The sequence below is a fragment of the Sesamum indicum genome, linkage group LG13 (genome assembly GCF_000512975.1).
Source record: "Sesamum indicum cultivar Zhongzhi No. 13 linkage group LG13, S_indicum_v1.0, whole genome shotgun sequence".
NCBI lineage: Eukaryota > Viridiplantae > Streptophyta > Magnoliopsida > Lamiales > Pedaliaceae > Sesamum > Sesamum indicum.
In genome coordinates this window covers 3,509,120-3,520,749 of record NC_026157.1, presented here as the reverse complement: position 1 = coordinate 3,520,749, position 11,630 = coordinate 3,509,120, and the positions used below count along the sequence as shown (strand labels likewise).

The 11,630-nt window shown below is 36.2% G+C and overlaps 1 protein-coding gene and 1 long non-coding RNA gene across 3 annotated transcripts in view; both read left to right on the top strand.

The window, feature by feature from the left end:
* Positions 1 to 1,512, top strand: part of LOC105176317 — a 32,706-nt gene extending 31,194 nt beyond the window's left edge. The window contains exons 2-3 of one of the 2 annotated variants that reach the window (XR_002288220.1): positions 736 to 817; positions 1,279 to 1,512. This is a non-coding gene — a long non-coding RNA (uncharacterized LOC105176317). Of the gene's footprint in view, positions 1 to 524; positions 566 to 735; positions 818 to 1,278 lie in introns of those variants that run through there. The other variant, XR_002288219.1, reaches the window with a different exon arrangement.
* The window catches only part of LOC105176318 (putative glucose-6-phosphate 1-epimerase), a 10,200-nt gene continuing 2,947 nt past the window's right edge, over positions 4,378 to 11,630 (top strand). The window contains exon 1 of the mRNA XM_011099085.2: positions 4,378 to 4,597. Within this exon, the coding sequence (XP_011097387.1) occupies positions 4,520 to 4,597 (78 nt within the window). The 5' untranslated portion in view covers positions 4,378 to 4,519. The remainder of the gene's footprint in view (positions 4,598 to 11,630) is intronic.

Below are 11,630 nucleotides of genomic sequence, written 5' to 3'. Positions count from 1 at the left end.
TTGTTGTGATTTTTATTGCTACACTGGATAAAATGGTGAGAAAATGGTGGTGTTAGTTCCTAACATTCTATGTTGAAGTTGTACACGGGTTGGTAATTCTGGCATCAGCAACTCCCAATAATAAAATTTTCAAGACATGACCGAGGAAATTGCTGGAACTACTTTTAAGGAACTTCCCTGAAAATTATTTCCAAGTCTCTTGACTGTGTTTAACTGCTTCTCCTTTCAAGAAAAAAGTAAGTCAAGTTGGTGAATTTATCTTCATTTTCAAGAAAATGTGTTCTTGGGATAGTGTTCTTTTGGTGGAACTGTCCCTTGTATCCTTTCTTTGCTCTAAATCATGAACAAGGATAAGCTGCAGTCTTTCTTTCATGCGGGAATAAGTAATTCTAATTACAGGTAAGTTGCATGTTTTGTTCTTGTATATGGTGCATCATGTATTTACTCTTGTTTGTTAAAAGATGTGTAGTGAAGAGCTGTTAAGTTTATTCTCATTGTTTTCTTTGGTTCTTCGACAATTGCAGGCCATATTTGTTGCTGCATAAAGCTGCTGTTCTTTAGCAATCTCTCGTGAGACGTATTCCCTAAACATGCTATTCTAGCCTTAATAAGGACACGATTTATTGGTTCTTCTTTCTCAGGCGTGTGTGCGTGCACGGGTGCATATATATAGATCTATATGTCTATATATGTTTTGTCAGTTTTTCTAATATACAGATTGTTTCTTTGTTTCAGTCTGGTCGAAAAGGAACAGTTTTGGATTTGGCGAAGTTTGTCGACAAGGGTCTCCAAATCAAGTTGACTGGTGGAAGACAAGGTCAGTTATGTGTAAATTTGATTGGTTTGGAAATTCACGCCATGTCTTTGTTCAGTTGTGAATGGATTGGTTCTAATATTTCTGTTCAGAAACTGTTGTGCTTATGATTGTTTTTTCTTGGTTTTATCTGGTCATTTTCCACTCTTAGTGACATTAATTTACCATTGAAATCCCTGATCCTCAGAATGCAATCAACAGCAGTGGCCTATTGGAATCTTTAGAGAGGAATATATGGATATATAGGTTATTATGTGGTTCTAGATGTTGTCGAATGCACTCTTCTTTTAGCAGCCAATATGTGACAATTGGGTGTTTAAATTAGTTCTTAGAGGGAAGATGTTATTTATATAAGTTGTTATTGCATGTCATGATGTTGCGCGTTTTTCTCTTTAATTGTTGAGTCTGTACACATTTCTTTGTTTGTTTATTTCATTCTAACAATTTAATGCTGGTGAAGACAGCTTTCACGACGATCGGGTTCAAGTAATTTGGAGTATGAGTCTTTTGCACTAGAGTATCAACCCTCCTGGGTTCTCCAAGAATCGGCAGCCATCTATGTAAAGAGTCTATTGTAAATAAGAATTAAGTGTGTATGGTAGTACTTCGGCCTTCTTTGTATTGTGGCTCCAATAAGACCGCCTTGTTTCTTAGCCAAAGAAATAAAAATTTTGATCCGAAATCAATTTCCAGTTGTATATTTATTACTTGATCAAAATCAACTCAACCATATACACAAGTCGGTACATCATTGAAGCTCAAATCAACTATTTTTTGAGAATTCTTTTCTTTTTTTTTTTCCTAATACTGCTTACAATTGGAACACTTTCGAACTCTATTCTCCATATGGAAAAAACACTGCCAATCAAAAATAAATAAAAGAAAATAGAACTTTTGTAGTATACAATCATCATCAACAAACTAAAAAGAAAATATTAATATTAACAAACTCAATAGATAAAAATAATTAGTCAAAATTCTTCATTTTGGATTTTTTTAGTAAGAAGTTTCATTTAATAAAAGATTAACAATATAACTCAAAAAGAGCACAATATGAAAGTGTACCCCGTTAAAAGTACTAATGTTTTCTTACAATAGAAATAAACACTCAAAACATTCTCACTATTTTATATTTAATCATAAGTTACAATTATTAGAATTCTCGAAATGATACATCCATTATATTATGGAAAAATTTATAATCTAAAAATATTAATCTAATATTAATATTAAAATAAAATTAATTAGTCGTAAATCACTTGATTTAAATTTTTCAACAATACATTTAATTTAATAAAATTGAGGATACTTATTCAATGTTATATTTTTATTTTTTTGAAGTTTGGATTAGTATTTACATGTTACTCATATGCTATTCATTTAAATTTTAAAGTGCCCTAGTAATTGTTTTTTTTTTATATAAATATTTATGATCTTTCCTAGAAAATTAAGCATGTTGAAATATTATTGCTATTTATTAGATATATCATTCATCTTTTAAGTACTTTAGAGGAATTAGAAGTATCATATATTTTTCTTCTTTATTAGAATTAAATATTATAGTTGATTCATTATGTTTTCATTTAGAATCGTTTTAGTTTCTCAAGTTCATTTCTTGATTTAACATCCCTAAACTTGAATTTTGACTAAAATTGATCCTTCTGACAATATTATAATTGCGAATAAAAAGACCAGTTTAGAATTTTTTTTTTCTCACTTGAGTCCCTAAATTTGTAAGTTGTCAACTAGTAGTTAGTGCCACTACAAATATAGGAAATCAGATTCATAGATTGGTGATTTGTTCACATTTTATAGCTCAAATTTGTATATATGTACAGTAAAAAAAACTTTATTTAAATCAGGTTCGATCAAAATACAATAAATATGATATATTTAACGTGTAATGGATCACTTCCCTTAAATTGCACATCAATTCCATGATAAATGTATTATATTTACTGTGTAATTGATTTATGTTTGATCTAACTCGATTTAAATTAAAAAATTCATATGCACAACAACACTCCTCGTGATACATTGTGATGGGGATAATTCCTTGTAATGTATCTTCCAAGGGCAAAATAGTTACTTTGCATTATACTTTTTACTTAATTGACTGATTTTGTTATGTTTTTATTTTTGGGTTATTTGTTTCCTTAATGAGAAGCTGAAAACTAATATATTTTAATAATAAGGAGTAAAATTTTATAATAATTGTAAATATATATCATGTGAATTAAACATTAGTATCCCACAATATTAATTCAATTATGTAATCAATAGTGGTTGCCTTAAAAAATTAATATTTTTTGTATTTATAGTACCGTTGGAAGTTATACGGTGCGGTGGGTTGAATTTGTTTGATATGTGCCCCATGTTTGTCTTCCACTTACTCACTTATATTTTTCTCCTTTCATTTGCATTTCAAACTCCCAACCCCATTTTCTCCACAATGGCTAGCAAAGGTAGCTCTCTTCCTTAGTTAAATTTTGTTTCTTCTTTATTTGGTGTTCTTGCTTTGTATTTTGCTTCTTTGATTGAAATGTGGAGTGGGGAGGGTGAATGTGAAAATGGCCGTGAGTTAGATTGCAGACAGACGACGGCACACCCAACGGAAGGTGGGGCAGGGGGGGGGGGGGGGGGGGCACCCGTCGGTTTGAGGCGGCGCCTCAGGTAGGGGGGTGCAGTCCCCCTCCCTACTCGCGGTCGCGCCTCAGGTGGTTCGGTACCGGGGCTCAAGAGGAGGCGGTCTCGAGTTTCCAAGAATTAGAGTAGTTCGATACGATCTTAAGTGACAAGGCAACTCTTATTTATGATGATGCAATTCGAAGGTATCGCCGTGTCCTTCGTTGGACCCTTCGCAAGAATGGCCGGATTGTTGAAGAAGACAATGGGCTCCTCGATCTTGCCGTATCCTTCGTTGAACCCTTCGCAATAAGGGCCGGATTGTTGAAGAAGACAATGGGCTCCTTGATCCTGAGGTGTCGGAGGGTGAAGAGGAGGTAGTGGAAGTTGCCGACGGTTGAGCCCCCAAGTTTAAAAGCTTCGTAGTTTTTCGTTTGTTACTTAGAATTTAATCTCGGAATGTAATCGGATTATTTTGTTTAGTATGAATTTGACTCTCCATGTAATCAACGCATATTATTTAGGATGATCGCCTCGCCTCATATGGGGCGCTTTTGTAAATAAGTGGTTCTAACTCATGATTTTGTAGTTGACGTACTCGGAATTGAAAATATAATAATAATTAGAAAGAAGTCGTTACTTCTATTGCCTACTTTTCAATCCAGGAAAAAGAAGTTATTGCCAAAATCGGGTTGCATGATTTTTCTGTTATTATGTGATTTTTTTGAGTGAATTAAGTGGAAGTGAAGTTGGGGTTGCTGTTCTTGGAACTCGAAGCTGATACCTTGCTGAATTTATTATTGGATCACCAACTTGTTGACGCCAAATGTATGAGACTGGCTTTGTTCTCTTTGATTTTTTTACTTCTTTTGATCAATCATTCAGCAGTGTTGTGTTTATGTTATTTTTATGTGATTAATTGGGGGGTGGGAGGTGTTTCGGGCTTGATTTGGGGTTTGCATTTTTATCTGTTCCTCTGCTCTTGTCATTTCTGCTTCAATTTTGATTTTTTTTCCTACTTTTCGTGCAGAGGAAGATTACAGTAAACTCTGAGTAATTTGCCGAAATTTAGTAAGCACGATGTCGTTTAATTTAGTTCAGGACGGTGATAGGTCGCCTCGGATTATATTGTCGGAGCCCAATGGTTCAACTGCCGAGGTTCGTGGAATTGTTTCTTTTTTTATTAAGTTTTACAGTACGAAGTGATATAACAGCTAATGAATTTATTGATGACTTCTGTTTTTTTCCTTTTTTTTTTTTTAATCCATAGCGTTTGAAGTTGAGGTTTTTCTCTTTCTTGGTTGACTGTAAGTAATTTGAAATGCCATTACAATTTACAACTCAAACAGAAATGTATAATCAGAGCATGTTCCTTGAGAGTTTAGAGCGCATGCTGTAACCGCAGCAGTGTTGGATAAATAATTGGTTTCAAGTAATTGAAACGATGTTTTGAAATAGTACAATCGGATTTTGAAATCAAAAGCAAATAAATTCACGTTGGAACAAATAACAAAACACAATTAGAAACGCTATTTACGACAAGAAATTTAAATCGAAAACTTACAACGAGAATTGTATCGTAACAATTCTCAGTCCAATTTGAAGTAGTTAATTTTAACCGAATAGCAGAATTACTGGTTGCCTTGAAAAAAATATACGCCCCGTATCAGCAGTGCACCGGGTCCAACGTAATTTTTCCCAGGATAAGACGGTTACAGTTCTTCGGTTTTAGCACTATACCGAAGAACACCTTGACCAAACACTCAAAAGCTTGTTATCGAAACAAGAGACTCAAATCTTTAAACAAAATATAGAAGTCGAAAGAGAGAGTTTGAGAGAACTCAAAATGAGAGCTTGTTGTTTTGGTGTGTTTGAAATGATGGAGAGACAAGCCTTTATATAGGCTTCAAAAAATTTCAGCAATAAAGGAGGACATAATTGCAATAATTCTCCCCACATGAAACCGACTAAAAACGTCCAATGAAAATAAAGCAGCAATTGAAAATGGTTGCAGTTTTTGATCCTCAATTAAGCACGTTTAATGGCAGATTAATCAAATTTCAAATGGCAAATGAAATTGACGGGAATTGACAAAGAATTCAATTGTTGTTGCTGTTACAAATCTATGTGTTTTCAGCTTTTGGAATTCCAAATTCAACAATCCCCCACAAACTCATAGATTTGAACTCAAGTTTCCATGACTTGTTTTCAACAATGGTACCTTCCGGTTTGAACCACTGTCTAAGTTATCTAACGTCAGTTGTCACCAGGTCAAATGGAACTAAGCCTTGAATTTAAGCCTGTGAGTGTGACAACGTCTGTCAGTAACAACAAGCCACCAGCTATGTGTTGATCTTTAGAGTTGACACTTAGGCCATGTGTCCTGATCCTGTTCATGAATGCTTTTAGGAATAACTCAATTCCTTAGTTGCGGCCAAACAACGACATTCATTTAGTTGGGCGTCTCCAGGAATGCACTGCTAGCATCTCGTCTTATAAGACTTGACTCCATTCAGAGTTAGACTCTTACTATACTTACAGTAGCAGCACCTTCCAGAATTTCAGGGGACAGACTCCAAATACAAAGTATCAGTCTATTTGGTGCTCCGACATACCCTTACGACTTGTTGATACCACATTGAACCTTCTTTGTGGGATCTCCACTCAAAAGGTTGGGTTGCCGTCGTAGATATGTCACTCATGGGTTTTCAGTCCCATCCCCAATCTGGACTTATGAACTTGTGACAGATTCAATCCTTTCGTCAAAGGATCAGCCACATTGTCCTTTGTTCCCACAAAGTCAATGCCTATTACTCTGTCTGACACTAATGCCCTTATAGACTTCAGTCTAACTTGGATGTGTCGTTTAGTCTTTTGATTGTATTTACGACTCCTCACCTTTGCTATTGTGGTTTGGCTATCACAATGTACAGCAATCGGTGAAAGAGGCTGACTTACAATGGGAAGTTGTGATAACAACCCAAATAGCCATTCTGCCTCGGTATCAGTCGTATCTAACGCACATAACTCGGCTTCAAACGTAGACCGGGTTATCAAAGTCTGTTTTGCAGACTTCCAGGAGACTGCTCCCCCACCTAAGGTAAAAATATATCCTGAGCACCCATTACTCTCGGAGTTTTTGACTATCCAGCTAGCATCACTATATCCCTCAAGAACAGCAGGGAATCTGCCATAATGTATGGCCAGTGACACCGAGTCCTTTAAGTACCTTAGTACTCTATCCAAAGCACCCCAATGAGTTTTGTCAGGACAACTAGTGTATCTAGCCAGCTTAGAGACAGAAAATGATATATCTGGTCTCGTGCCATTTGCCAGATACTGTAAGCTCCCAATAATTTGGGAATACCTTAGCTGTGCAACCGGAACACCACTTTCATTTTTGAATAAAGCTACAGAAGGATCATATGGTGTTTTAGCAATTCTACTGTTTTGATAACCAAATTTCTCAATTATCTTCTCAACATAATGAGATTGAGAAATGGTTATCCCATCAGTGGACCGAGTCAACTTGATACCAAGAATCACATTAGCCTCACCCATATCCTTCATTTCAAACTTATTTTTCAAAAATGACTTGGTTTCGGTAATAATATCTAGACATGATCCTATTAACAGAATATCATCCACATACAGGCATAGAATTATCATTTTATCTCCTTTAACCTTGCAGTATATACACTTATCATTCTCATTTACAGTGAAGCCAAATGCAAGAATAGTTTTATCAAACTTTTCATGCCATTGTTTGGGTGCTTGTTTAAGTCCATATAGAGACTTAACAAGTTTACAGATTTTATGCTCGTTACCATGAGCTACAAACCCCTCAGGCTGATCCATGTAAATTTCTTCCTCGAGTTCACCATACAAGAAGGCTGTTTTCACATCCATCTGGTGAATCGGGAGATTCTACATCGAAGCAAGTGCTGTAAGCACCCGGATTGTAGCCAATCGAGCTACCGGGGAATAGGTATCGAAATAGTCTATTCCCTCCTTTTGTTTAAACCCTTTAGCCACCAATCTGGCTTTAAACTTATCTATGGTCCCATCAGGTTTCAGTTTCCTTTTAAAAATCCACTTACATCCAATAGTAGTACACCCCGGAGGGAGATCGACTAGCACCCATGTTCCATTGGAAACAATGGAGTCCATCTCACTTTTGACAGCTTCTTTCCACTGCTTGGCTTCTGAAGAGGCCATAGCATCTTTGAAAGTTATCGGATCATCCTCGATGTTGTAAGTGACAAAGTCACTTCCAAAATCCTTGACGATCCTAGCTCTCTTACTCCGTCTAGGTTCATCTGACTCCTCATGAGTCTGATTAGAACTACTAGAACCAACCCCCACATTTGACATCTTTTCCACATGTTCAGGAATAGATGTGGAGGCAAGTGAATCATCAAGCGAAACATTAGAAGGTATTCCTGTTTTAAAAGGAAATACATCTTCTAGGAATACAGCATCACGAAATTCGACTATTATGTTAACCTCAATGCCTGGAATTTCTGATTTAATAACCAGAAATCTTAAGGCATAACTTGTCTCCACATAGCCCAACCTAGCTCTCTTACTCCGTCTAGGTTCATCTGACTCCTCATGAGTCTTATTAGAACTACTAGAACTAACCCCCACATTTGACATCTTTTCCACATGTTCAGGAATAGATGTGGAGGTAAGTGAATCATCAAGCGAAACATTAGAAGGTATTCCTGTTTTTAAAGGAAATACATCTTCTAGGAATACAGCATCACGAAATTCGACTATTGTGTTGACCTCAATGCCTGGAATTTCTGATTTAATAACCAGAAATGTTAAGGCATAACTTGTCTCTACGTAGCCCAAGAACACGGCATCAACAGTCTTAGGACCCAATTTCTTTCGTTTGTGTTCTGGGACTAGCACTTTTGCTAGGCGGCACCCCCACACTCGAAAGTATTTGAGACTTGGTTTCCTACCTTTCCACAACTCGAAAGGAGTACTCGTATTGTGTTTCAGAGGGACTCTATTCAGAATATGGCAAGCCGTATTCAAAGCTTCTCCCCACAAATACTTTGGTAACCCGGAGGTTAATAGGAGACTGTTAATCATATCTTTAAATATTCTATTCTTTCGTTCAGCCATTCCATTAGACGAAGGGGAATAAGGAGGAGTCTCTTCATGAATAATGCCAAATGTTTGACAATATTCATTGAACTTACTCGACTCATATTCTCCTCCTCTATCGGACCTTAGTCTTTTAAGTTTCTTACCAGTTTGGGTTTCTGCTTCATTTTTAAACAAAATAAATTTGTCTAAGGCTTCATCCTTATTTTTCATGAGAAACACATAACAGTATCTACTGCAATCATCTATAAAGGTGATAAAATATCATTTGTGATCCCTGGTTAAAACTCCATTGAACTCACAAATATCAGTGTGAACTAAATCAAATATTTCCGAATCCCTTTCAATTGACTGATAGGGTTTCCTAACTTGTTTAGCTTCTACACAAACTTGGCATTTGTGATTTCGTTCAATATTTTGACTAGTAATTAAATTCAAATTCATCATTCGTTTGATCGAATTGAAATTTAAATGACCTAACCTACTATGCCACAGAGTAGAAGATTCAACATTCAATATAATAGAATCAGAAACATCAATTTTATTATTATCAACTCGAACTTTGAACAAGTCATCGTCTAAGTACCCTTTACCAACAAAAATACCAAATTGCTGAATAACAACTTTATTAAACTTGAAAACCAATTCATATCCCTCCCTAACTATTACAGAACCACTAATAATGTTTCTTCTGACAGTGGGTACATGATGAACTCTTTTCAGCGACAGAATGCGCCCTGAAGGAAACTTCAAGTCCACGCTTCCTATCCCAAGTACTTCAGTTGTACTGGAGTTCCCCATGCTTACTGTCCTTCCATAGATGGCCTGATAAGACACAAAGAGAGATTTATCAGCACAAACGTGCACATTCGCTCCAGTATCAATCAACCAATCATATGGTTCGTAAATAGTCAAGAGTTCGGGTTGTACAGATACATACCCATCAGTTGCTCCTGAGGTGCTAGCACCGCTAGAACCTCCCACAACCATGTTGACAACTGTCTGCCCAGTCTTGGCCTTTTTATGAGGATAAAGCTTGGCCCAGTGTCCAACCTGCCCACAGTTCCAGCATGGTTTGTTTGCTTTTGGTTTCTTATTTTTGGAGGCCTTGCTTTTATTGATGGCTTTCGAATTCGAGTTAATCTTATTCACTTTCTGTTTCCCCATTATAAGATTGGCCCTTGGTTGATGTTCAACAGGCATCTTATGCGTTTGATTTCTATGTTCTTCCTCAATGCTGATAGCAATCATAAGATCATCCAGAGACAATCTTCCTTTCTGATGCTTGAGTGTCATGCCAAAATTTTCCTAGGATTTGGGAAATTTGTCCACTATGGACATGACCAGAAACTTCTCGGGAAGCTTCATCTCAGCATAGCCAGAGCATGCTCAAGGTTGATAATCTCATGAGTCTGTTCAGCTACAGACCGGTCCTCAACCATTTGATACCTCATGAACTTAGAAACAGAATACTTTTCGAGCCCTTGCTCTTCAGTATTATATTTCCGGTCCAACTCATCCCACAGAGACTTAGCAGTGTAAGAATCGGAACAATAGACATCGAAGAGCGTATTTGACAGGGCTGACAAAATCGCTCCTCTGCCTATTTGATCCCTTTCTGTCCACTGCGCTATCTCAACAGTTTTGGGATCGGTATCAGTAGGTTCAGGTCTGATCACCTGAATCACTGACAAAAGTCCTTTCTTCGTCAACCAAATTTTCATTCGATGTTGCCAGCGTTTGAAAAATTGGCCCGAAAATTTGTTCGGTAAACCGGTCAAGTTGACCTTTTGTGTGATCGGAATTGCAACAGAAATCGGCTCGGCCATCTTTTTTAGTATTTTAGGAAACTAAAAGTAATATTTCAAAAATGCGTTTGAAAAAATAGTGTTTTCTAAAACAGTTCCAACACAAAATTCGATTTTTCAAAACCTGTATATTTTCTTCAAGATTGTTGGATAAATAATTGGTTTCAAGCAATTGAAACGATGTTTTGAAATAGTACAATCGGATTTAGAAATCAAAAGCAAATAAATCCACGTTGGAACAAATAACAAAACACAATTAGAAACGCTATTTACGACAAGAAATTTAAATCAAAAACTTACAACGAGAATTGTATCGTAACAATTCTCAATCCAATTTGAAGTAGTTAATTTTAACCGAATCGCAGAATTACTGCTTGCCTTGAAGAAAATATACGCCCCGTATCAGCAGTGCACCGGGTCCAACGTAATTTCTCCCAAGATAAGACGGTTACAGTTCTTCGGTTTTAGCACTATACCGAAGAACACCTTGACCAAACACTCAAAAGCTTGTTATCGAAACAAGAGACTCAAATCTTTAAACAAAATATAGAAGCCGAAAGAGAGAGTTTGAGAGAACTCAAAATGAGAGCTTGTTGTGTTGGTGTGTTTGAAATGATGGAGAGACAAGCCTTTATATAGGCTTCAAAATATTTCAGCAATAAAGGAGGACATAATTGTAATAATTCTCCCCACATGAAACCGACTAAAAACGTCCAATGAAAATAAAGCAGCAATTGAAAATGGTTGCAGTTTTTGATCCTCAATTAAGCACTTTTAATAGCAGATTAATCAAATTTCAAATGGCAAATGAAATTGACGGGAATTGACAAAGAATTCAATTGTTGTTGCTGTTACAAATTGCTGTTACAAATCTGTGTGTTTACAGCTTTTGAAATTCCAAATTCAACAAGCAGTTCTTGGCAGGGTTAAATCCATTTTGCCCCCTGTGATATAACAAAATATCAAAAACTCCCTTATGAAATTTTTAATATCAAAAATCACCCCTAGGTTACCAATAAATAATCACACAGCCCCCTGGTCAATTTGAATCTATTTTTTTAGAAACAATGACTAAAATACCCTTCTAGTCAAACCGGCCAACTAGGCTTATTAATATATAATTATTTTAATTTATAATTTTTAACATATCTTTATAATACATATAATTATAATTTATAAAAAAAATTAAAAAATAATAATTATACCCCATTCCCCCCACCCCCACCCCCCAAACCCCCAACCCCCACCGGGCCCACCCCCAC